Source organism: Marmota marmota, unplaced genomic scaffold, assembly GCF_001458135.2.
Source record: "Marmota marmota marmota unplaced genomic scaffold, marMar, whole genome shotgun sequence".
Lineage (NCBI taxonomy): Eukaryota > Metazoa > Chordata > Mammalia > Rodentia > Sciuridae > Marmota > Marmota marmota.
The window spans coordinates 6,475,928-6,503,391 of NW_025999999.1; the positions used below are offsets into that span (position 1 = coordinate 6,475,928).

A 27,464-nucleotide genomic window follows, 5' to 3' on the forward strand; every position below is an offset into this window, starting at 1 on the left:
TCCCAAGCCACTGGGATTACACACCATGACAAGCCTTACATTTTTTAATTTTGTTTTTGTTAAATACATATAGAATAAAGTATGTTGGATTTCAAATTCATCTCTGATGATGCTGAAAGGCAAATGTTAGAGCCCAGGCATCTTTTGTCTTTTCTGTGGGTTATGGTTCCTTTTCATACAGATTTATTCAATGACTTTTGAGTAGTATGGACAGTGAGGGGGAGGAGCAAAACAACTTTTTCTTATGCTGGTGTTCTAATCTGGGATTAACATTGATTCTAACAATGTTTTAAGTACCAAACCATATGCAGTATAACTGTTTGGTTTTCAATGACTTTTTTTATTTCAGGGAATTTCTTAAGAAATTTTCAGTTACAATTGATGCTATTCCTGATCATCATCCAGGTGAAGAAATATTTAATTTTCTCAACTCTGGGAAAATTTTCAATCAGTATACCTTGGATTTAAGAGACTCTGGTTTTATTGGACAAAGTGCTGTAGAAAAGCTTATTCTCAAGTAAGTAGAAAGTAGGCTTGCTTTTGGGGGACTGGGCAGGGGGCAAAAATTATCCTAAAAGACTTGACCAATGTAATTTTCTAAAAGGTAAATTTCTATTATGATCTATCTAGTTTCCTAATCTTTTTATTGTTCTTTGTGTTTTTCTTAATAGTTTTTTGGCACATCATGTTAGTTGGGCTTATGATCAGTGCATAATATTGAACGGTTAAAATAGCAGGGACTTAATAAACATATTGCCTTCTTATGTGAAAGAAGTAAAGAAACAGGTTAGCCAGATGTGGTGGTGCTGGCCTGTAATCCCAGCATCACTGGAGGCTGAAGCAAGGATTACAAGATCAAGGCCAACTTTAGCAACTTAGTGAAACTCTGTTCAAAATAAAAAGGGCTGGGCTGGGGCTGTAGCTCAGTGGTAAATAGCCCCTGGGTTAAGTTCCCAGTACCAAAAAAATAGTAGTACAGAAATAGGAAGTTCGGGGCTGGTATGTTGTTTTCACTATATTTGTTTGTATATTTGTTTTCACTATCTTTGCACCTCATTGCTTCAGGTATTAATGTTCTAATTTCCCCAAATCCCATACAACATTAGAATTATTTTGTCCATCAGATAATTGTAGAGTTAGGCCAACAGATTGAATCAGCTTTACGCTGTGAATTGATTTTTTTTTTTTTTCCTTTCTTGAGTAACCAATCAATATTGGTGTATAGTCCACTTCCGTAGACTAGGGATAATTTTCTCATTTTCCTGATTGTATCAGATGTGGTGATGGTGGAAGTGTTTTGCCACAAAAACACTCATTTGTTTTACTTTATTTTTTCAGATCGGGAAAAACAGATCAGATTTTTTTGACAACACAAGGTTTCCTCACCTCTGCTTACCATTATGTTCAGTGTCCTATACCTGTATTAAAGTGGCTGTTTCGGGTAAGAAATGTTTGGCGGTTCTCTTCCTCAGCCAAAAACAAACTATTTAAATATAATTTTTTTGTACGTTTCTAGAGAAAAAAATTAGCTCATCAAACCTTGGTTTCAATGACTTAGAATGAGGGAGGAAAGGTCAGTGTGATGAGCTGGATTCAGTAGTGCATGCCTATAATTCCAGAGACTCAGGAGGCTGAGGCAGGAGGATCCCAGGCCAATCACAGCAACATAGTGAGGCCCTGTGTCAAAATCTAAAAAAAAAAAAGTCAAATCAGAATAAAGAAATTCTAAAGAAAATTATAATGAGCTGGGCATAGTGGCACACACGTATAATTCCACTAACTCAGGAGGCTAAGGCAGGAGGATTGCCAAGCTCAAGGCCAGCCTAGGCAATTTAGCAAGATCCTATCTCAAAATTTAAAAAAGGTCTAGGGATGTACCTCAGTGGTACAGCACCCTTCGGTTCAATCCCTAGTACTGCAAAATAAATGGAAGAATATGATAATGAGCTGGGTACAATGACACATGCTTGTAATCCCAGCAACTCAGGTGGCTGAGGCAGGAGCATTACAAGTTTGAGGCCTGCCTAGGCTTCAAACCCTGATTCAAAATTAAAAAAAAAAAAAAAAAAAATTTAAAGGGTTAGAGTCATACAGTGGTAGCAGTACCCCCCTGCCTCACCCCCCCCACACACACACACTCATGTACACATACATAAAATGATAATGTAGATCATATTCAGGTCAGGATAAAAATAATGTTTCACACAATTAGATACTTTTGTCACACTGGTATACTGGAAAATCAGTATTACAGGCACATAGACTTAGGAAGGTCCTTTAATTTCTTTCATGTTTATGGTAAATATTCTTTATTCATGTGTATATTTTAATGCAAATACAACTTTTCTTTTCTCCATGTATATGTAATACTTAAATTCACATAAATACTTATTTTTATTGTATATAAATTGTAATTTTATAATGGTATTATTGATTTTATATATAGAATCCTGTTGTTACTATAATTTGGACTTTCAGACCGAAAACTTCAAATTAGAATTTACTATTCTTGACATTTCTATCATCCAGAAAATACCTATTCAGGATTAAAATAGTGTTTGTTGGCAGAGCTGAGAGGCTGTGTAAGGCCTTTTTACACTACACTAGGTTCTATATTGACAAGTAATATAGTTATGCCCAGGTGGGTTGCAATTGTCATTCTTTTAGAAACTAAAACTATGAATGACAAATGTTTTTATCAGGTTGCTGGGGTGTTCCATTTTAATAAAATCCTGGATATGTGTTAGAGTTAACAAGTATGTGTTAGGGTAAAATAACAATATGTAAAAGTTCCCTATCAGAGAACCATAATTATATGCAAACTGAGAAGTGGAAAAAACATGAAGTTTCTACATTGGGCTTTAATACAGCATTTCAAGTTATATTTGGCAAGAACTAGAGACTACATTGTATGGATTTTGATTCTTTTTTTTTTTTCAGTTTTGAGTGTCACCTGTGCCAGGCACTGGAGAAAACAGCAGTGAAAAACAATCAGGCTCTCTGATCTCAAGAAGCTCACATTCTAGTATTGAGAATACAGACAATAAACAAATGTGTGCTTGAACCATTTATAAATATGTTAGATGTTAAGTACTAGGAAGAAAATTAGTAGGTTAAGTTTTCCCAGTGGGAGATAGTCTTGCAGTTAGTTATTTTTAAATAGTTATCACTACCCTCATCCTTCCCCACTCTAAATATTCTCCCATCCCTTTACTATCTTGATCATCTTTCTGAGTGATCTTTACCTTGTCAATGTTACTCCTAAGTTGTTCCACCTCCCACTACAAATGGACATATGTTCCAGATAAAGTCTTGTCTTCCAGCAGTTTCCAGTGACACACTTCCATCTATCTCAACCATGTATTTCAAAACTTCATTTGCTATCATGCCAGGGCTTCATTATCTCCAATTATATATATCTTTTCTTAAACTTACAAGTATGACTTTGTATTTATATCTATGCTAATTTTCATCTTATTGATGTGGGTCTATCAGTGTAGATTTTAAAGCTGCTATTGTGACATAACAAGCATATCTTCTAAGTATTTTTTTATACTCATTTCATTCTTTGAAAACCAAATTAATAATCAGTCACTAAGTATTTTCTCTATATATGACACATTGTCTCCTTTTTCCTTTTCTATTGTAAATCCATTTCATGGTACAAAGGCTTTACCAACTTATGATTATTTTTTAGAAAATATGTCCAAATTCGGGCTGGGGATATGGCTCAAGTGGTAGCGCGCTCGCCTGGCATGCGTGCGGCCTGGGTTCGAAAAGAAAAAGAAAATATGTCCAAATTCATCTTACTATTTTGTAACTACTATTTTGTAAATTTGTTTAAAATATAATAAAAATATTCACATTTTTGTGACTTTTTTTATCATGTGTGTCTAAATGTAGTAGACCAGACCAGAAAGTTTACTACTTTAAAAAAAATTTTTTTAGCCATTTTCAAAAGAAAATAATTTTATTGTGAAAAATTCAAGTGATGGGGCTGGGGATGTGGCTCAAGCGGTAGCGCGCTTGCCTGGCATGCGTGCGGCCCGGGTTCAATCCTCAGCACCACATACAAACAAAGATGTTGTGTCCGCCGATAACTAAAAAAATAAATATTAAAATTCTGTCTCTCTCTCCCCCCCTCTCTCTTTAAAAAAAAAAAAGAAGAAAGAAAAATTCAAGTGAAATGGAGAGACAAAAAAAATTTTTTTTTTTTTAAAGCTATCTAAATGTATCTCAAATCTTAATTTTCAGGATCTGTTAACATTTTGGTCAATGTTTTCTAGGTTGCTCTCTATGTACAAAAATTACTGGATATCTAGGCACAAATGATGTATGCCTATAATCCCAGTGGAGGCAGGAGGATCACAAATTTGAGGCCAGCCTCAGCAACTTAATAAGATACTCTGTTAAAATAAAAAATGGGGGAAAAGAGGCCTGGGGATGTGGCTCAGTGTAAAGGGCCCCTGGATTCAGTCCCCACTACAAAAACAACAACAAAATTTACTGTGTAACTTAGTGTAAACAAAACATGAATATGTTTTATAACCTGTTTATTTCAGATAACAAACTATGATCGCAGTGTAAAACATTTTTCTTTTTATCCTTTTTAATGACCTTATAGTATTCCTTTGTCAGGCTGCTTAACATTTCTTTAAACCAGTCTGAATTTGATAGACATTAGATTTGTTGTATAGCATCTTTACATATTTATATAATTTCTGAAATTATTGTATTGCTCATCCTAGAATTCCTCACCCACCAATAAAAGATTGTTATCCAAGCCAGGCATGGTGGCGCATGCCTGTAATCCCAGCGGTTTGGGAGGCTGAGGCAGGAGGATCGCAAGTTCAAAGCTAGTCTCAGCAACTTAGTGAGGCCCTAAGAAAGTCAGGGAGACCCTGTCTCTAAATAAAACACAAAAAAGGGCTGGGGACGTGGCTCAGTGGTTAAGCATCTCTGGGTTCAATCCCTGGTACAAAAAATAAAAGCAAAAAACTGTTATCCGAACTTGTCCTTTGTGCAGCATGTCTTTTTTAGTAAGTTCCTGGTAGCAGAACTTAACAGCACAAACGAGATAAAGACCTTTTTTTCACATAGATTGTTTTTGAAATCTTATAGTCATACACCTAATTGAGAGCAGAATTTAGGTTTTTCCCCCTTACATTTTAAATTTACTATAAACTTAATTTTTGACAAAAGAAAAAGATAACAATTGAGCCAGGTGTACATGCCTGTAATTCCAGCAGCTTGGGAGGTTGAGGCAGGAGGATCATGAGTTCAAAGCCAGCCTTAGCAGAAGCAAGACACTCAGTAACTCAGACCCTGTCTCTAAATAAAATACAAAATAGGGCTAGGAATGTGGCTCAGTGGTTGAGTGTCCCTGAGTTCAATCCATGGTACCCAAAAAGAAAAAAAGAAAAAGATAGCAAGCTCAGCAAGCACTCTACACTGAGCTACATGCCCCGTCTAACAGCTTTTAAACGTGAGGTTTTGGTGGTCTTCTGAGAGTTATTTCTCTGCATCTAAATTCCTATATGTAAAAAGACTGACTAGATCAAAGTGCAAATAAAGTGCATTGGTAAGCCAGCACAGTGGTACATCCCTGAAGTCCCAACTCTTTAGGAAGCTGAGGCAGGAGAATTGCTTAAGCCCAGAAATATGAGCCTGGGCAACATAATAAGACCTCATATCAAAATAAATAAGTAATTTAAAAAACAAAAATGTATTAGTAGGGCTGGGATTGTGGCTCAGTGGTAGAGCGCTTGCCTAGCGTGTGTGAGGCACTGGGTTCAAGTCTCAGCACCCCATATAAATAAATAAAGATCCATCAACAGGGGGCTGGGTTTGTGGCTCAGCAGTAGAACGCTCACCTAGCACGTGTGAGGCACTTGTTGGATACTTGGCACCACATAAAAATAAATAAATAAAGTTATGGTGTCTTACTACTACTAAAAAAAGTATTTTTTAAAAAAGATCCATCAACAACTATAAGAAGAATTTTTTTTAAAAGTATATTAGTATATTAGGTTGTATATTTGTATCTCTCAAATATTTTACTAGTTTGTGGTTTGAGTTTTGCCTATTATGTAATGTTAAACCTGGCAGACTTATGTGGATCTTGGTTTCATGTCATCATGCATCCAGGAGAGGCATTTTTTGATGGTTTCAAATGTTATAGTTGTCTAATTATAAATGAAAGTTGTTTTAAAAAAAAAAAAAAAGTAACAGACTAGAAAGAGCCCTGACTTTGGAATGAGACCTGACTTTAAATTCCACGTCTTCCATGTATCCCATGTGTTACATTGGGCAAGGTATTTAATCTATATTTTCTCATACATGTAATGAGGACTACCTCACAACATTACTATAAGTATTAACTGTAAACATCTTTATATGTGCCTGGGAAGTATAAATGCTCATATTTTAATACTCTTGCCATTTATTTTGAACAGATGATGTCAGTTCATACAGACTGTATTGTGTCAGTGCAAATTTTAAGTACGTTGATGGAAATAACAATTAGAAATGGTAAGTATATAAATTTTGCTGTGCTTTATAGCATGTATATTGGTTATTTCTTGATCTCTTTCATATTCTAAATGTTAATGTATTTGGAGATGTTGAATTAAAAAATTGTTTTGTAACCAAATATCTTTAATGATGAAATGAACTCCAATAAAAAGTGAGTATATGTGTGGGGCATGGTGGGGCATGCCTATAATCCCAGCTACTTCAGTTCCTTAGTATTGCAAGTTGAGGCCAGCTTGGGCAATTTAGCAAGACCCTGTCTCAAAATAAAAAGGGCCAGAGATGTAGCTCAATGGTAGAGCATTACTGGGTTCAATCCAGTGTGCTACTGCAAAAAAAAAAATGTACTGGTATCTGTATTTTTTTAGTTGCATTCATAAAAGGCAGTGTAAGATTTTTCAAGTGGCAACCTTTTCTTAATATTTAGGAAATCATGGCCTATTTCGGAGCAATAAATGGAAATAATTAAGACTTATTTAAAAAATTAATTAAAAAAATTTTTTAAATTGTAGATGGATACAATACCTTTATTTTATTTATTTTTTTATGTGGTGCTGAGGCTTGAACCCAGTGCCTCACACATGCTAGGCAAGTGCTCTACCACTGAGCCACAATCCCAGCCCCTCAACCAATTAACTTTAATTGGCTTTTGGTGAGCAACAGTATTGTATTGATATTGCACTAATGCATATTGAAAGCATCTATTGCAAAAGTGTGATAGTTGCTTTTTCACCTTTGAGAACCCTTATATTAAATAAAAGAAGCATTATGGTTTACTTGATTATTTGTTTGGGAGAGTTAAGACTTATAAAGACAATAAAGATAATAGAATCTTCCTATGTGGATGGTGGTTGGGATTTTACCATTGTTATATCCGTTCATTTCAAAATGTATTACTTCAAGCTGGATATGGCTGAGGCTGGAGAGAGGCAGCAGGATCACTTGAGCTAACCAGTTCAAGGCCAGCCTAGGCAACATAGTGAGACCCTGTATCCAAAAAACAACAACAGCAACAACAAAACAAAATGATTACTTCCTTCTGAGTTACACTCATCTATCACTCTCAGGTAGTTTCTTCATTAAAGTCATTTCCTTCATACTTGTTTGAAAATCTATAATTCCTTTGATCATTCTGTAACTTAAACTATATTATTAACATTATTAGCAGATGATATTTTATAAAATCATTTTAATAACCTATGTTTTACAAGCAGGCTATCATTTTGCAAATATGGGGTTTGTAGACCAGTGATTTGGAATAAAATATTTTCTTCTGTTAACCAGATACTTTCAGTGACTCACCAATTTGGCCTTGGATCCCATCATTGTCTGATATAGCAGCTGTGTTTTTCAATATGGGGATTGATTTTAGATCTTTGTTTCCTCTGGAGAATCTTCAACCAGACTTTAATGAAGACAATCTAGTGTAAGTTTCCTTTTCATAATTAACTCCCCAAACAACATTTTAAAATAAGTTACATAAAATAACAGTTGATATTGGTTTAATGAGTTCAGTATTGTTCTTTATTATTTTAAAGGAATCTCTTAAGAGTTGAGATCAATCTTAAAATAGATACATTTTTAACATCTGTCTTAATCTAAAAGCCATTATCATGTTTAACAGGGAAATGATAGAAACATCTCCATAAAATGTTGTGGTTTTTCTGTGTTTTTTTTTTGTTTTGTTTTGTTTTTTTGATACTAGGAATTGAACCCAGGGGTGCTTAACCACTGAGCCACATTCTCAGCTCTTCCTATTTTTTTGTTTTGAAACAGGGTCTCACTGAGTTGCTGAGGCTGGCTTCAAACTTGTAATCTTCTTGCCTCAGCCTCCCAAGTCACTGGGATTACAGGTGCATGCCACCATACTCGGCTCCCATAAAAAGGTTTTTTAAATCCAGGTGTGGTGTGGTGGCACATATCTATAATCCCAGTGACTGGGTATGCTGAGGTAAAAGGATCACTAGTTCAAGGCCAGCCTTGGGAACTTAGTGAGACCCTGTCTGAAAATAAAATGAAAAGATCTGGGGATATAGTTCAGTGATAAAGAACCTCTGCGTTCAACCCCCAGCAGCCCCACCCCCCAAAAAAGTAAGATTACTCATTGTTTTGTAGATATTGACCAAAGTCATTGGCAAGAGGAAAGAAATAGCATATAAAAATCAGAAAGAAGTTGATGATAAATCATTTATTTGATAAGTGATTTAATCCATACATAGAATTGTATAATCAGTTGAAAAACAGTGAAAAATAGAATTTGATATGGGTGCCAGCATACAGAATTTATGAAAAACCAATAACCCTTAGATAGCTGATCTGCAGCTAATTTAAATGATAACACTGGAAGAAAAGACAGTAAATTTTTAATTAAAATTTTCATTGACAGTAATTTTTTTTTAAAAGAAATACCTAGGAATAAACTCAACTGGGAGAGAGAGAGAGAGAGAGAGAGTGTGTGTGTGTGTGTGTGTATGTATGTGTGTGTAGGTAAAACATTACTAAAGGACAAAAAGGACTTTAGGGGAAAGCCTGTCATAGTTTTAATATGAAAATTACACATTATTTATAATGAGATCCTGAAGATGGCGGAGTAGCAATGCGAAGCGGTCAGTATTAAGTCTTTGGGCCGACTTCAGTTCTGGTCTCCGCAGCAGCAGTGATCGCTGAGTGATGAGTGCCTAGGATAATTGCCCAAGATGCTGAATATCAAAATCTTCAGTGGCAGCTCTCATCAGGACTTACCCAGAAAATTGCTGACCGCTTGGGCTGGAGCTAGTGAAGGTGGTGACTAAGAAATTCAGCAACCAGGAGACCTCTATGGAAATTGGTGAAAGTGTACATGGAGAAGATGTCTACATCATTCAAAGTGGTTGTGGTGAAATCAACGACAATCAAATGGAGCTTTTAATCATGATTAATGCCTGCAAGATTGCTTCAGCCAGCCGGGTTACTACAGACATCACATGTTTCCCTTATGCCCGGCAGAATAAGAAGGAAAAGAGCTGGGCACCAATCTCAGCTAAGCTTGTTGCAAATATGCTGTCTGTAGCTAGTGCAGATCATATTATCACCATGGATCTGCATGCTTCTCAAATTCAGGGCTTTTTTGATATCCCAGTGGACAATCTGTATGCAGAGCCAGCTGTCCTGAAGTGGATTAGGGAGAATATCTCTGAGTGGAGGAATTGCACTGTTGTGTCACCTGATGCTGGTGGAGCCAAGAGAGTGACCTCCATTGCAGACAGGTTGATCGTGGACTTTGCATTGATTCACAAATAACGGAAGAAGAAGTGGACCGCATGGTGCTAGTGGGAGATGTGAAGGATTGAGTGGCTGTCCTTGTGGATGACATGGCTGACACATGTGGCACAACTTGCCATGCAGCTGACAAACTTCTCTCAGCTGGAGCGACCAGGGTTTATGCTGTCTTGACTCATGGAATCTTTTCTGGCCCAGCCATTTCTCGAATCAATAATGCATGTTTTGAAGCAGTAGTGGTCACCAATACCATACCTCAGGAGGACAAGATGAAGCATTGCTCTAAAATACAGGTGATAGACATCTCTATGATCCTTGCAGAAGCCATCAGGAGAACTCATAATGGGGAATCTGTTTCCTACCTATTCAGCCATGTTCCTTTGTAATAGAATAACTTAAGGCTTTTTTAAAAATGAAATCAATTCTACCCTTTATTTCCCTTGGTATTTTATGGCAAATTCAGCCTAAGACCCAGCTTGCTCCAGTATAGCTTTCTACATCCCACATCATGTAAATGAGAGTTTATTGTAAATTGGGGGAAGACAGATTGAGATTAACTGCTGGGATTTCTTTAACTGCATTGTCTCATTCTGGTTTCCGTAATGATTTTGTGAACTTTGCAGCTTTAACTAGAGTTCAGCTGCTGCAAGATCTCAGATCTGAGGGTGTTGAATAAGGCTGTTTGAATGGTTGGGGAAGCTCAGCTTTGCATGTGAATGCTTTGGGGATTTTTCTTTGTCAGAACAACTAGCAACAAAGCAGCCCATGTGTGACAAGTTCTCCAAGATCTATGATAAATTAAGAACAAGATGGGCTGGGGATGTGGCTCAAGCGGTAGCGCGCTCGCCTGGCATGTATGCGGCCCGGGTTCGATCCTCAGCACCACATACAAACAAAGATGTTGTGTCCACCAAAAAAAATAAATAAATAAATAAAAAATAAATATTAAAAAATTAAAAAAAAAAAAGAAGAACAAGAGCCCTGGGCAACCCCCAAACCTATTCTCCTGAGCAAGCACCCTGTTAAGGCAGGAGCAGGCAACTCAGCCTGAAAAAACTGGTGGGTGGGATCCTGAGGGAGGAGGGGGTAGCACAGTGCAGCAAATGTTTTTTGGGAGGAAGAAGCCTGATTCATTGTCATCTGCTTGACCATGTAGCTTGTATTTCCTTTGTACCTATTCCTTTCTATGGCTTTACAACTTCAGCCATTTTGACCTTTTCCTGGCCAGATATCCTCTTGGGCCCAAACAATCATTGTACCATAGTCTTCTAGAAAACAGATTTGCTTCCTGCTTTGTAATTGCTAACATTCACATTAGATATTTTGCTGTAGCTTAACCTTCCTTAGCCTACTTCCACCATGGTCGTGGGTTTTAGGTGGTATCCTAGTGCCTTTTAATTTAAGTATTTAATTTTCTTCTTTCTTCCTGGAATCTGTTTGGCCTCTCCAATGACCTGACCTTTCTGTTAAAAATTATGAGGCAGGACTGGCCCAAGAAGATCATAAAGCAGTATATTACAATTGGGAGGATACAAAAGTTCCATCAGTGGAACAAAATAGAGAAGTCCAAAAAGAGTGAGCTCTTCAATATCCAGTATTATCCTATATCTGGAAAACCTACTAGCTGCCTGGAAGAAAATTTAGATTCATAACTCAAAGTTACAGATCAAAGATTTTAAATGTGTACAATGAAAACATAAAAGTAATAGAAGAAACTGGCAGGATTTTTTTAATAATCTTCGAAGAGAGGAAGATGGTTTTATATAATACCTTCCATAAAAAGAAATATTAACTTATTTGACCACATTTGAAAAAAATCTGCATGCAAAATCATTATAAACAATATGAAAGAAAAACCGCAAAATGGAGAGGGAGGGTAAAAAGTGTGTGTGTGTATGAGAAGCTGTGTATATGAAACTTAATGTCAAATCAGCAAGAAAAAGATAAATAACCTATTAGGAAAGTGGCAAAGGAAATGAAAAACTTACAGAAAAGGATATAAGAGCAATTCTTAAATATTATGAAAATATATTCATGCAAAGGCCTGGGTTCGATCCTCAGCACCACATAAAAATAAATAAAATAATAAAGATATTGTGTCCAACTACAACTAAAAAATAATTTTAAAAAGAAAGAAAGAAAAAGAAAATATATTCAGCTTCACTTAAGAGAAAAATGCAAACTATTATAATTTGGCATGTCCAAAAAATTCTTCATTTCTCAGGTTCTTTTTTCATCTTGCATCTTCAGATGTCATTTATATCTGAATATATGTTGGATAGCAAATTTTTAAGTGGAGCTTATATTCCACTTTTACCCCCCTTTGTGATGCTAGGGATTGAACCCAGGGTCTCACACATGCTAGGCAAGTGTTCTACTACTGAACTACACCCCCAGCCCCTGTTTCATCACTTTAAATAAAAAACTTAATGCCTTTTCAGCCCATGTAAAAACCCCACATTTCTCCCACATATAACTAGAATACTCTTAAACATCTATAATAAAAAATTTACCTTATATTTCTGCATAATATAACATTTAAAATACCAACTACTTTATTAGTTAACATTTTAATGAACTCTGTGGTAATTTTTTATGTTGTATGCAATAGATTTGAGTTTTTCTTTTCTTTTTTTTTTTTTTTAAATATTTATTTTTCAGTTTTTGGCGGACACAACATCATTGTTTGTATGTGGTGCTGAGGATCGAACCCGGGCCGCACGCATACAAGGCGAGCGCACTACCGCTTGAGCCACATCCCCAGCCCTGAGTTTTTCTTAACTGTTGAAAATATATACAGTAGTTGAAATAAACAACAAATTAAAGATACATAGTGATTCCTTCAATACATAATAATGCAAATAATATTTGGCAAAATCAAACAATGTTTTATTAGTTACTTAAAATTGAAAAGTTGCATCATTTAGGTTTAATGATTGGACAGGGAAGTTGTGGCTGTAGCACTGTTTGCTTCACTGAGTAAAGATTGGGAACAGGTCAGTAAAAGAGTGGCATAGAAATGAGAGCAATGTAATGAAATGTCTGTTTAATAACATGAGCATGAGTCTGAATCCTGTTGACATATGATCATAGCTCACTCTTCTTTTTAATCAGGACTCACACAAAACATCTAGTTTTGCTTGTGTATATGTATTCATTATAGGAAGTTCTAAAAATGTTTGTAGATTGTTAGATACTCAGGGATATATCAGGGATACTGGTACATTTCTTTTCTTGACCATCATTGTCATCTGCTTGACCATGTAGCTTGTATTTCCTTTGTACCTATTCCTATACACAGAATACTAAGTACATCCAAATTTGTTTCAGTTCAATTCTCACATTCCTGTGTTCCTCCTCCTCCTCCTTATCTCATAACTATTTCTTTCTTTTTATTCCCAGTATCAGTCTAATTCAGATTCTCTTTTTCATGCCTAGCCTGGTGAAATTTCCTATTCTCTACCATCTTTCTACCTCCAAGATATTAGTTTCACTGTTAGAAACAATTTTCTCTCCCTTTCGCATCCCATATTTAAGATTTTGCAATTTTACTCTGACCTATTTTCTGTTTTGCTCTCAGACTTTTGTTCTAAGCTAATTGGTCTACTCCTTTTCCCTCCACATCATAGTTTTTAGCCCTTACGTGGTTTTTGCTATATGCCATACGTTATTCTAAGGTCTGAACATAATATCTCACTTAATAGTAACTGCAAATATTTATAGTATTTCATTCCCATTTTGCAAGTAAGTGGGGCACAGAAAGGTTAATATTAAGGTGTTAAGGTTAACTTGCCCCAGGTTTATACAGCTAGGAAGGGGCGCAAGGGACTTCTAAGTAGGGTTTTGCTCTGTTTCCTTTTGTTTTGTAAAGGGAATTGAACCCAGGAGCACTTTGTCACTGAACTATATTTCCCAATCATTTTTATTTTTTTTATTTGAGATATGGTCCTGCTAAGTTACTGAGGGTCTAGCTAAGTTGCTGACACTAATATCGTACGAATTTGCAATCCTCCTGCCTCAGCCTCCGGAGTCACTGGGATTATATATAAGTGCCACCACATTGGCCTAAACTGCTATTTTTAAGAATAAGAAAATTGGGCCTGGAGTTGTGGCTCAATGGTAGAGTGCTCGCCTAGCATGCACGAGGCACTGGGTTTGATCCTCAGCACCACATAAAAAATGTGAAATACAGATGTTGTGTCCACTTAAAACTTTAAAAAAAAAAAGAATAAGAAAATTATTGCCAAGTGCAGTGGTATACTTCTGTAATCCCATCACTGGCTGAGGCAGGAGGATTGCAAATTCAAGGCCAGCCTCAGCATCTTAGCAAGACTAAGCAATTTAGTGAGACCCTGCCTCAAAATAAAAAATAAAAAGGGCTACAGATGTGGTTCAGTGGTTAAGTGCCCTGGGTTTAATCCCAGTACCAAAAAAAAGAGAGAGAGAGAAAGAAAGTTTTTTTCCCGGTGTGATGGTACATGTCTATAGTCACATTACTGGGGAGGCTGAAGCAGGAGAATTGCAAAATTTGAGGCCAGCCTCAGCAACTTAAGGAAACCCTGTCTCAAAATAAAAAGGGATGGAGATATAGCTCAATGGTAGAGTGCCCCTGGATTAAATCCCTAATACCACAAAAAATGAATAAATAAAAGTGAAAAGGACTAGGGATGTAGCTCAGTGGTAATGCATCCCTGGTTCAATACCCAGTACCAGAAAACATTTCTGACACTAGTTGTATGGGTTTTCCACACATTGTAATTCTCCAGTTTTCTATAGATCCCAACCAGGTGTCCGTGGTTTAATTTGATTCTGGAGCAGAGTTAGTGTGGACTCCAGTGAAAGGCTCAGGCCCACAAGACTGTCCCCACTTATGCCAGTCACAAATCTGGATCTCCCGTACTTCTGACCAGTGAGCTATAAATTGGGAAGTCCTATAGTCCCCACTTTAGGTTCAATAAAATTATTGAATAGCTCACAGAACTTGGGAAAACAGTTTATTTACTATTATCAATTTATTATAAATGATACAACTCAGGAACAGCCAAATGGAAGAGATGCCTAGGACAAGGCTTGAGGAGAGTGTGCCTGGAACATCCCATGCTGTCCAAGTCTACCACCCCTCCCATCATCTGTCAGTGTTAACTAATCCAGAAGATTTCCAAACTTTAGGGGTTTTATGGAGTTTCTATTACATAAAGATGATTGACTAAGGCAGTGGCCACTTGATAATTAACTTGATCTCTGGCCCCTCTGGGTGTGCTCAAAGTTTTAACCCTCTCATCACAGGTTGGCAGTAGACCCCATCCTATAGTAGTCACCTCATTAGCATGAACTCAGTTATGGTTGAAGGAGATTTAACAAGAGGTTCTTTTTACCCCTGTCAGAAATTCTGAGGGTTTTAGGAGTTCTGTGCCTGGGTTCAAAGACCAGATGTATTTCTTACACTGCAAGAGGATATATATTCTTATTTGTGTGTGCGTGCGTGTGCGTGTGCGCGTGCGCGCACAGTTCTGGGGATTGAACCCAGAGCCTCAGGCTTGCTAGGGAAGTGCCATACCATGGAACTACGCATCTAGCCCTTTTCCTTTTGAGACAAGGTCTCCTTAAATTATTCATTCTGGCCTTAAGTTTGCAGTTCTCTTGCCTCAGCTGCCTGAGTATTAACTGGCATGCCCACTCCTGCCTAACTCATTCTTGTTAATAAAAAATGCTTCTGGAAGGAAGGGACTAACACTAATTGTAATTGAGCAAATGGGTGGTGAAAGGGAGCTAGGTTGGGAGAACATTTTTCACAGAGTACTGTGCCTTGATATGTTTTGATTTTTTTTAACCATATGAATACATATTTTTTCAAAAAATTAAAAATATCTTTCAAAAACCAAGTTCATGCATCTCCTCTTCCATGAACCTTTACTGACAACTTCAACCCAAATTGGAAAGCTTAAGAATTATTTCTTCATATCACTGTGGCAGTTTCTTTACACATTTAAAATTTTGTCATCAAAGCTACCTCCTTACATAGCTTTCTGACACCAAGAGCATTGAGGATAGTACCTAGTAAAAAGTAACTGGTTCAAAGGAAAACTAATGCAGAGATGGAACTCAGATTAGTGTTTGCTACCAGTGGGGAATAGCAGATTGACTTGTATCTGGCATGAAGGGACCTTGGGGAATCATAGAAATGTTCTATTTCTTGATTTGAATGATGATTATATTAGTATACACACTCATCAAAACTTTAAATGGGTACATTCCTTTTACTGTATGTGAATTATTTCTCACTAGAGTGTAATTTTAAGAAAAAAGAAAAAAAAAGTTAAACTGGGCATCTTGAACAACTTTTTTTTTTAAGTAGTGTTCAGTATTTCTTAAAATGAGTAATCATTTTTCTGCCTAATTTCACATTACTTTATTCACTTCTCAACAGTTCTGAAACACAGACAACATTGGGGGAGAAAGGAAGTGAAGATTCATCTTATAAGCCAATTTTTTCAACTCTTCCTGAAACCAACATTTTAAATGTGGTTAAGGTAGGAAAAAAGAGTTTCTGTGTGTATGTGTCCTTAGCAGACAGAGCTAGATGGTTAATAGTAACCAAAAGAAAAGAGAAAGGAAAAAAATAGTTTCTTACCTAATAAAATTTCTTAGCAATAATTAATCTTTAATTGAAGGTGGGTTTTTGCTGTTTTTATTTTTGTTTAAATATTAAGAGCAGAAGGGAACTTTAGGTCAGTGTTACATCATTAAAGTAGTTTTGAGACCAATTCCTTTTTGGAATTGGGGTATGTAAAGACAAAAGTATCTCAGTATAATTTAGTGATCAAGAATAATAACTGTTAGCTGGGCATGGTGGCACATACCTATAATCCCAGTGGCTTGGGAGACTAAGGCAAGAGGATTGCAAGTTCAAAGCCAGGTGCTGAGCAACTCAGTGAGACCCTGTCTCTAAATAAAATACAAAACGGGCTGGGGAGGTGGTGGCTCAGTGGTCAAGTGCCCCTGAGTTCAATCCCCAGCACCAAAAAAAAAAAAAATAATAATAATAATAACTGTAAAACATTTTCATGGCTGAATCAAATGTCAAATCAATGATACTGAACCATTAACGGAATCTTCTTTTTTTTTTAGAGAGAGAGAATTTTTTAATATTTATTTTTTAGTTTTCGGCAGACACAGCATCTTTGTTTGTATGTGGTGCTGAGGATCGAACCTGGGCTGCACGTATGCCAGCCGAGCGCACTACTGCTTGAGCCACATCCCCAGCCCCCATTAACAGAATTTTGAAAGAAAAAATATTTACCATTTAATTCAGTTTATTAGCAAGAAGAGCATTTCTGGGCCCCCTTTTCTGGATATCTGATACTTGTTTTATGTAGATTTCTCTTTTGCTAAAAAGATTTTACAATTAAAATTCAACAAGTAAAATAAACCTTCTTAAGTTGCTTTGTCTGCATTTGTGTCAAAAAGTTTCTAGGCTTGTGTACATCCATACATCCAGAAGGTTACCAAGATCGTGAAATAATGTTGCTGATTTTGATGTTGTTTAAAATGAGTTTGGAAAAACAGCTGAAACAGATTCCTCTAGTTGACTTTCAGAGCCTCCTGATAAACCTGATGAAGAATATCAGAGATTGGAACACAAAGGTAACATTACTTAAAACTTGAGTATTGGTCTTTTGAATAGCATCACAATTTGACTTTCATAGTGCATACAGAATTAAAATTGTTCCTAAGCTCAGTTAAAATCTTTAACAAGTGGAAAAGAGGCTGTGGAAGGGGCTATGTTTCCTGGAACCTGTATTATATAAATTTAAAATATTTATTTTCTAAAACTGCAGCTATTCATTCAACAGAGATGTATTTATTGAGGATTTACTATGGACAGGTATTCATATGATAGGTGCTAGAAACCCAGCTGTGGAAAAGACAATGCCCTTGCCTTCATGAAGTTTTCATCCTACTCAGAGTTAAATGATAAGTAAAGATAGATTGAAATAACATATCAGGTTGTAATTAAGTGTTGCAAATTAAAATAAAGCAGGACGTGGGTAGAGAGAGTAGAAAGACATGGATGCCAGGTTATTTCATATGAGGCACTCAGGGGAAGACCTTTCTGAAGTGACCTTTGAGCAAAGAGACCTAAGTAAAATTAGGGAATAATTCATACTTAAGGCTAGAATTGAAGTTGAACTTGAGTAGCCATGTGGAGTAGCCATGTACAATTTTTATATAGAACTTTTAAATTTTTCCACCACTTTTTATGAAAAATTAAAAACACAATAGTAGGGAGTAGTGTAATAAACTCTTAAGTAGCTACTAGCCAGCTTCAAAAATTATCAAACACAATCAATCTTGTTTACTGTTACTCCCACCCCACAATTCCCCTACTTATAAGATTATTCTGAACCAACTATTAGGTTTTTTTCTTCCCCTTTGGTACCTGGGATTGAACCCAGGGGTGCTTCACCACGGAGCCATATCCCCAGCTCTTTTCTTTTTCTTTCTTTCTTTCTTTTTTTTTTTGAGGCAGTGTCCTGCTAAGTTGCTTAGGGCCTTGCTAAGTTACTGAGGCTGGCTTTGAACTTGCAGTCCTCCTGCCTCAGCCTCCCAAGCTGTGTATGCCACTGTACCTGGCAACTGTTAGGCTTTCAAAAATACTTGAAGCTGGGCATGGTGGTGCACGCCTATAATCCTAGTGACTTGGGAGGTTGAGATTAGAGGATTGCAAGTTCAAGGCCAGCCACAGCAACTCAGCGAGGCCCTAAACAACTTAGCAAGAATCTGTCTCAAGAAATAAAAAGGGCTGGGGATGTAACTCAGCCGTAATGCCCCTGTGTTCAATTGCCCCCACCTCACCCTACCACCACCAAACAAATAGATAAAATGAAATGCTGGAGTAGGATCCCTAAAGTGCAAGAAATTCCAGGTCAAAAGCATATATGATTTTGTGCAGTTCTCATTATACACATTTGGAAACTGGCATTTGTGTTTAGATTGCTTTATTCTTCCAATAAGGACTGTTTATTTTAAATAAAGATATGTTATGACAAAATATGAAAGCCAAGTGAATTTCTGATGAATACATTTGGTTTATGATAGTACAGAATCTGTGTTGTATGCCTTTCAGCAGGTTCTAGATTCCATGCATTTTCAAAAATTGAGCATTCTATTTTGTTAGTGCTTCCATTAGAATAGGAAGGGATGTAGATTTGATTATCTGCTGTTCTGTTCGGAAAGAAATCTTGCATATTTCTTTTTTCTCAGGTACCTGAACTCTGTCTGGGCATAAATGAACTTTCCAGCCATCCTCATAATCTTTTGTGGTTGGTACAGCTAGTCCCTAACTGGACATCACGTGGAAGGTATTGAAAAGTGAGAATGAAACATTAAGAAATTTTATGTTTATAATGAAATACTTTTGGGTCCTTTATTTTCAATCACCATTCTTTGTTACATAAGAGCCAATTGTTAATCATATTCAGTTGAGGGTAAAAGCATTTATAACCTGATTTTGATTTTTTTTTTATATTGGGGATTGAACCCAGGAGTACTTGAGCTACATCTCCAGCCCTTTGTGTTTTTTATTTTGAGACAGAGTCTTGATAAGTTGCGTAGGGTCTTGGTAAATTGCCAAGGCTGGCCTCAAATTTGTGATCTTCCTGCCTCAGCCTCCCATGTTGCTGGAATTACTGGTATACACCACCACAGCCAGCTGATTCTCATTTTTAATTCAAGTCATTCTGTAATCCTCCTCCTATGTACCCCTCTCCTACCACCATTACCACTGTGCTACATCTCCAGTCCCTTTTTTTTTGCCTAGGCTGGCCTCACACTTGTGATCTTCCTGCCTTAGCCTTCTGAGTAGCTGGGATTATAGGAATGCAGCACTGGACCTTACTGTGATACTTTTGAGTTTTAGTTTAGCTGATAATATAGATGACGAATACTGTAAAAATGAATGAATTAGGGCTGGGGCTGTAGCTCGGTAGTAGAGCACTTGCCTTACATATGTGAGGCACTGGGTTCCATCTTCAGCACCACATAAAAATAAACAAAGATATTGTGTCCAACTGCAACTAAGAATTTTTTTTTACAAAATGAATGAATTATATAGCCTTCTCTTGAGACATTGCTTATATTTACAGTTAGAACTAGAACAACTTTTGGCCCATTCATTTGTTTCTCAAGTCATATTGATTAAAATGTTATTATTGTTGTTGTTTTTGTGGTGCTGGGGATTGAACCAGGGGCTTTGTACATATGAGGCAAGTACTCCACCAACTGAGCTGTGTCGCCAGCCCAGCTTTCTAAATACTTAAAAATTCTAATTTCAGGCAACTCAGACAGTGCCTCAGTCTAGTGATAATTTCAAAGCTTTTGGATGAGAAACATGAAGATGTCCCAAATGCCAATAATCTGCAGGTATAAGTACTACTTTTTTCTTTTTTAATGTGGTAATGGTAGTGAAGTGTAGCGAAATTGACTCCTAAGTCAAAAACCCTTGGTCATGTTACTATTCATGTAATCTTTAGCATGGTACTTGCCTAACAAGATCTAGTTTCTTAACAGGAGACTAATAGAGCAAAGGAAGGGGATCAAGAGGGAAGGAGAAAGGGATGTAAGAGGTACTGGAGAATAAAATTGACCAAATTATGTTATGTCCATGTACAGATATAGCAGTAGGGAATCCCAATTTTATGTATGTTTATAATGCACTCGTTAAAATAATAATAGAAGGGAGACCATTAGACTGGAAGAAGGAATTTGGGGGGTGGGGGATGAGAGGAAGGAAAGGGGAGGCACCAGGGAATGAGATTGATCAAATTAATTTGCAAGTAGAATTATGTCGCAATAAATCCCACTGTTATGTGTAATTATAGTGCACCGATTTAAAAAAAAACATAAAAGAGAATCTATTATTGGCACACAGTGCTACTATTAAAAAAAAAAGATAAATTAAAAATAAAGGGTTCTTGTTTGAATGCAGTTAGTATAAGATACTCTACCAGGTTCTAGAGATTGAAAAAAAAAAATGAATTAAAGACTGCTTGTAAGACATAACCTAGTGGTTAAAACAAAATAAACCAATCATTGTGAGTTATTGTGGTAAGAACAGTAATAGAAGTATGCCCAAGATGTTAGAGATTAATGGGGACAGACAGATTTTGCTTCAGTGAATTGAGGTAGTAGATTTGATCCCAGGTATATGGACATCATTCCTGAACCAGCAGGATAATTAGCAAATAGCTCTTAATCCTTGTGATATTTACTGCTACTAAAAGAGGTCCAGGATATGATTTCTACAATTTACTTTCTTAATTTTGTTTGTTGCAACTTTTTCCTTTATCACCCATGTAAAAAAGAACATAAAAATAAGTCCTTGGGCTGGGGTTATGGCCCAGCGGCAGAGCCACTCACCTAACATGTTCGAGGCACTTGGGTTCGATCCTCAGCACCACATAAAAATAAATAAATAAAATAAAGATATGAAAAAAATTCTGAATTTAAAAATAATAATAATAGTAAATCCTGAGATTCACTAATTCATATTTGAATTACACAGTCTAGATTTTTTTTTAACTCTTTATAATGATTCTTTTCAGAATTCAGTGATTTCTATCCACTAAGAAATTGAACTTCACTGTCTTTCAAATAATTTCACAAAGAAATTTGTTATTTCTGTTATTTGGCCTTCTAAATATTTATCCTTATTTACAAGTACTAAATCTTTAACTTAAAATCTCATTTTAAGTATTTGAGGACTTTTAAGTAAAGAGGAAATGAATATCACTGGACTATTAAAAAAAAAAGCTAAAGAGGACAAATTAGAGAAGGCAAAATGAACAGTGGGGAACACTAGGGAAAAGTAGCCAAAACAACTGTATTGCTTAGCATTATTCATTCTCTCCTTTTTCTTTTGATAGATATCCATCCTGCATCGATATCTTGTGCAAATGAAGCCTTCTGATTTGTTGAAGAAAATGGTCTTAAAGAAAAGGGCTGAACAACCAAATGGCACTATTGATGACAGTCTTCATTTAGAACTTGAAAAGCAGGTATCTAGAATCTCAAAGAGTACATAAGTGCATGAAGTGATTTTTTTTTTCTTTTAATTACTGTCGTGACATAAGTCAGTAAACTTGAGAGCTAAGAATTTAGGTAAAAGGATGGTTGTTGATAATGTAATACTGGAAGGAATTTTTGTAGCTCTGTACTAGGGTAGTTGTGAAGGACGCACTTGAGTTAGAAATCTTTAAAAGGCCTAATTTAAATGCATGTCTTTTTCTTTCTTACTAGCTGGATTAAATTCTTTATCCTTCCAAACCACTTTCTTAATGGGTAAATTGTGAGTGACATCAGTGCTAGCTAATTCCTAGGTATTAATTTGATTTATTTCTCTAACAGGCATATTACCTGACCTACATTCTTCTTCATTTAGTTGGTGAAGTTAGTTGTTCTCATTCTTTTTCTTCTGGACAACGGGTAGGTAATGTTTAATGGTTGTGTTTTAAAAGGTGTGACTATTGCTAGAATGAATGAGCATGTTTTAGTTAGGAGAATACTTAATAAAGGTTAACTGAAAAGAGGGGAGTGATAGTAACCAGCAAACATATCATATCAACAAGAATTATTTGTCAACAAATGTTAGTTCAGTTGGTTGGAGTATGGTTTACCCATCATAACTTGGCAACAGTATAATATATTCATAACCAAGGTCACCAGATATCATTTGGGCAGCTTTTAGCTGATTTCTTCTCATCTCTTTTCACATTTCTTTTTTCTTTCTATTCTTTTTAAAGAAATAACATTTGGCTGGGCATGGTGATGCATGCCTATAATACCAGCAGATCAGGAGGCTGAAGCAGGAGGATTGTTGAGTTCAAAGCCACCTTCAGCAACTCAGTGAGACCTGTCTCTAAGTACAACAAAAAAGGGCTGGGGATGTGGCTCAGTGGTTAAGCACCCCTAGGTTTAGTTGCCAGTACCTAAAAAATAAAAAAAAAAAGAAATAATATTTGCCTTCAACACTAAACTGATGTTAAGCCATGCCACTTTAGGAGTGGGTTTAATTTCCAAATTATGTCCACATATTACAGTTTTGATACTGGGGATTGAACCTGGGGTGCTTTACCACTGAGCTACATTCCCAGTCCTCCTTTTATTTTAATTTAAGTTGATTAGGCTGGCCTCAAATTCATGATCCTCCTACCTCAGTCTCCCAAGTAACTGGGCCAAGTGTGCACCATCAGTCGTGGATTGTGTATATTTTTACATTTAACAAGCAATAGACCACAACCATCCTGTTATCATGGAAGTAACACTGATAGGACTGATATTATGTTGGATGATTAACATCAGAAATTGCTAACTGGAGAATGATAGATTTTTTTAAAATAACTTAATTGTTCTAATTACCTAATTCTTTATTAATTTGTAATGCTTAAGAATTGTTTTCATCCCTTGCATTTGTTTTGTCTTGTACAGAAGCACTTCGTGCTACTCTGTGGGGCTTTGGAAAAGCATGTTAAATGTGATATTAGGGAAGATGCAAGACTTTTTTACAGAACTAAGGTAAGTGTGTTTTTTTTTAAATTAGTTTTTGTGTTAAGTCTTGGTTACATTAATATTTAAAAGCAGAAGCCAAGCATGGTGACACACACCTGTAATTCCCAGGAATTTGGGAGCCTGAAGCAGAAGGATTGCAAGTTCGAGGCCAGCCTCAGCAATTTAGTAAGGCCCTATCTCAAAATAAAAAAATGAAAAGGACTGGGGATGTAGTTCAGTGGTAAAGTTCCCCTGGGTTCAATCCAAACAAAGATTTTTGCAAATTTAAGGCCCTAGATTCCCAACACTACAAAATAAATAAATAATAGATTCTTTTTTAAAAAAATATTTTTTTAGATTTTTTTTTTTAGTTGTAGATGGACACAATACCTTTATTTTTGTGTGGTGCTAAGGATCAAACCCAGTGTCTCACACATGCGAGGCAAGCACTCTACCACTGAGCTACAACCCCAGCCCAAGACTTTCTTAATAACAAATTATCTTGTGCTAAGTACTTTTCTAGCTAGATTGACAGAGAAAAAAATCTCAAAAGCAAATACATTTTGTTTTTTATTCTGAAACTCCAGATACCAAAAGAGAAAAAATTCTTTCTAGTGGAATTTCTTAGTTTTTTTCCCATAGTACATATTAAAGCCCTTATGCTTAAGATAGTGTCAAAGTATCAAGGATTGAACCATTGTTTAAATAAAGATGTAACTAAAAAATAGTGGCTATAAAATTTTATAATGCCCCATTTGATTTAAATATGTCAAGATAATTGTACTATCATGTGTAACTAATTAAAACAAATTTAAAAAAAAAGAAAATCTAAAAAAAAATTTTATAATGGTTGAAAACTTGTTTAAAGAAGAAATGAGGTTAGCTGAGTTTTTTGTTTGTTTGTTTGTTTTTGGTATTAGGGATTGAACCCAGGGGCACTTAACCACTGAGCCACATCCCCAGCCCATTTTATTTTTTGAGACAAGGTCTCACTAAGTTGCTTAGGGCCTTGCTAAATTGCTGAGACTGGCTTTGAACTTGCATTCCTCCTGCCTCAGCCTCCCAAGTCACGGGATTACAGGCATTACACCCAACCAGGCAACTATTATTCTTTGAATATTTCATTTGACCCTTCAAATCTCTGGGTCACCCATTCTGAGCTGTAGAATGGAAATGATTCAACGATAAGCCTGCTAGTTTTTTTGTTTTGTTTTGTTTTTTTCTTCAAAGGTTTTTGTATACTTAAAGATAGTAGAAAAACCAAATTTATGAACCATAGGGTAGGAAAGCAACCTTAGTATTAATCATGTGAGTTTTTCCTGAAACATAAAATTAAATAATGCTTTTTTAAAACTTAAAAGGATTTTTTAATTTCCAAATCATCTTTTAGTTTTTGTAATGTAAAGTGGATTCTTTTGTTCCTCTGGTATTTGGCTTGTCATTGTCTCTCAGCATTGTAACTTTTCTCTCTCACATTAATTAGCTGTAAAGGCTAGTCATTTGGTTAATACGCATTTGGATATAGTATATATTTACTTTAGTGCATTGAAGTTAAGTACAGAAATATAATTGTAGAAATTAGAACACATTTCAGATTTCCAGATACACATACGGGATAACTCTTTGCCTTAGAAGGGAAGCCCTACCTCTCAAAGCACATTCTGAACTTGGTGGTTGTGACCACTACTGACAGACATGCTTACTATGGACCACCTCCTGCCTCAGCCTCCCAAATCACTGAGATTACAGATATTCTTTATGTTTCTTAAAACCAAGGGCCTAGCATAGATTAGTACCAAGGCTTCTCTTATTTACAATGGAATTGACAACAGTGGTCTGTGGAAATTGTTTCAGAAGGTGGTCCTACTGAAATTGGTGAGTTGCAAGCCTCTCCAAAAGCCTCTACTAGAAAACTTATTTTGGAGACACTTAATTTGCTGAACTATAGATGGGGAACAAAGCAGAAGTTGTAATTTACTTCGGGCAGTGTAAAATTCCTTGTTTAAAACATTTTTCTCAAGCAGTTATGGCAAGAGCTAATCAAGAATCTCTAGTGGGGCAGAATTTTGCTTTTGTGGTAAACTTTGAGTTTTGTACAGATACTTGCTAAACCTCTAAACATAGGAATATACCAGGTATTTGAAGGGGATTCATAGCACTTTGTAAAAACATGGAGAAGAATAGTGGTGAATTTTGGGTCTTCTGATAATGTGGAAAGGAACAAATGACAAATGGTTTTTGTGATCTTGAGTCTTTCAAATAGAAGGTGGTAAGATAGGGAACAACTAAAGCCTTGAGCCCTATAACACAGTCCACCCTTAGCTTCTCTATTTAGTTGTTATAAAGCCAGCAGATCAAAAATGTAAGTTCCTTTGAAGGCAGGGTTTATGTTTTCTCTTAACAAAAATCAAACCAAGTGTGGGTCTGTCAAAGCTCTAAGATCTTTTGTATCAAGTTGTAAATGGATTATAGGTTAGGATGTTTTGATCTGATACATTTTCCTCTTTGATATTTTTAAGGTGAAAGACTTGGTTGCCAGGATACATGGAAAATGGCAGGAAATAATTCAGAACTGTCGGCCTACTCAGGTGTCATTTTATTAAACAATTTATTAATAGTTTTACTAAGTGGTACTTTTCATACTTTTGAAACAGAGTTCAACAGAAGACTTGCTTCTAATTGTCTATAAATTAAAAATGCCAGTATAATATAGATTGTTTGTGTATGAATGGTTTTTGTTTGCTTTATTATGTTCATTAATTTATTTTCAGAGGTGGCCAAACCCATTTCAGAATACATCAAATGGAGGTTATTTCATAAGGAGTATTACTCCCTACCCCCATTTATTTCCCTTGTTATTAATTGAACCCAGGAGTGCTCTACCACTGAACTATAACCCCATCCCTTTTTACTTTTTTTAATTTTTAATTTTGAGATAAGACTCTCACTAAATTGCCCAGGCTGGCCTTGAACTTGCAATAATCCTGCCTTGGCCTCCTGTTAGCTGGGATTACAGGCATGCATCACCATGCCCAGCTAGGGAACATTTTTTTCTTACTAGTTCTATAAAGATATAATACACAAAATAAATATTTCACCCACTTAAAAGTATATAATGCTTTTTAATATATCCAGAGAGTTGTGAAGTGAATGCCATTACAATCATAGCCTAACTTCAGAACATTTTTGTCACCTGAAAAGAAATTCCATACCCATTCGGAGTCATTCACCATTTCCCCACTACTCTCATTCCCCTCCTCACTCCCTTAAGATCTAGACATGTCTGTATATATTTGCCTGTTCTGAACATTTCCTATACATGAAATACACTGTGGTCTTTGACTAGTTTTTTTCACCTAACATAATGATATGTGAATCCATGTTGTGGTATGCATGTTCTTTCTATTGATGGACAGTTTTCGACTATATGGATATATCACATGTCCATTTTATGAAATGGACATTTGAATTGTTTCTATTTTCTGTTATGGATAATGTTTCCATGAACATTTGTATATATGTTTTTGTGTGAATATGCTTACAAATGAAAACATCTTAAGCAAATAACTGAGAGTAGAATTGCTGATCATTTGGTAATTCTATGTTAAACTTTTTTTGTTTTTGTGAGCTTTTTGATTTTTCATATGTGGGTTTTGTTTTGTTTTGTCATTCAGCACTGAGAATTGAGCCCATCTTTACCACTGAGCTATTTTTTACTTTGAGATAGGAACTCACTAAGTTGCTGAGGCTGGCCTTGAACTTGTAATCCTCCTGCCTCAGCCTCCTAAAATGCTGGGATTATAGGCACATGCTACCAAACTCAGTTTCTATGATCAGTGTTTTAAGTAACTGCCAGAGTGCTGCATGATTTTACATTCCCACCAGAGTGTTTGAAGATTCTAGTTTCTCGGGCTGGGGATGTGGCTCAAGCAGTAGCGCGCTCGCCTGGCATGCGTGCGGCCTGGGTTCGATCCTCAGCACCACATACAAACAAAGATGTTGTGTCTGCCGAGAACTAAAAAATAAATGTTAAAAAAAAAAAAAAAAAAATTCTCTTTCTCTCTCTCTCTCTCCCACTCTCTCTTAAAAAAAAAAAAAAAATAGTAAATTCTAGTTCTCCACATTCTTCC

The 27,464-nt window shown here is 36.1% G+C and overlaps 1 protein-coding gene and 1 pseudogene across 5 annotated transcripts in view; both read left to right on the plus strand.

Annotated features, from left to right (window-relative positions):
• The window catches only part of Slf2 (SMC5-SMC6 complex localization factor 2), a 47,985-nt gene that overhangs the window by 15,068 nt on the left and 5,453 nt on the right, over window positions 1-27,464 (plus strand). For 3 of the 5 annotated variants that reach the window (XM_015494668.2, XM_015494669.2, XM_048807171.1), the window contains 12 exons: window positions 350-517; window positions 1,339-1,441; window positions 6,456-6,531; window positions 7,816-7,957; window positions 16,217-16,319; window positions 17,257-17,433; window positions 19,054-19,151; window positions 20,124-20,211; window positions 21,714-21,845; window positions 22,195-22,272; window positions 23,275-23,361; window positions 25,854-25,922. In XM_015494668.2, the coding sequence (XP_015350154.1) occupies window positions 350-517; window positions 1,339-1,441; window positions 6,456-6,531; window positions 7,816-7,957; window positions 16,217-16,319; window positions 17,257-17,433; window positions 19,054-19,151; window positions 20,124-20,211; window positions 21,714-21,845; window positions 22,195-22,272; window positions 23,275-23,361; window positions 25,854-25,922 (1,321 nt within the window). Of the gene's footprint in view, window positions 1-349; window positions 518-1,338; window positions 1,442-6,455; window positions 6,532-7,815; window positions 7,958-16,216; window positions 16,320-17,256; window positions 17,434-19,053; window positions 19,162-20,123; window positions 20,212-21,713; window positions 21,846-22,194; window positions 22,273-23,274; window positions 23,362-25,853; window positions 25,923-27,464 lie in introns of those variants that run through there. The other 2 variants (XM_048807169.1, XM_048807170.1) reach the window with 2 other exon arrangements.
• Window positions 7,978-11,646, plus strand: LOC107149808 (annotated as a pseudogene).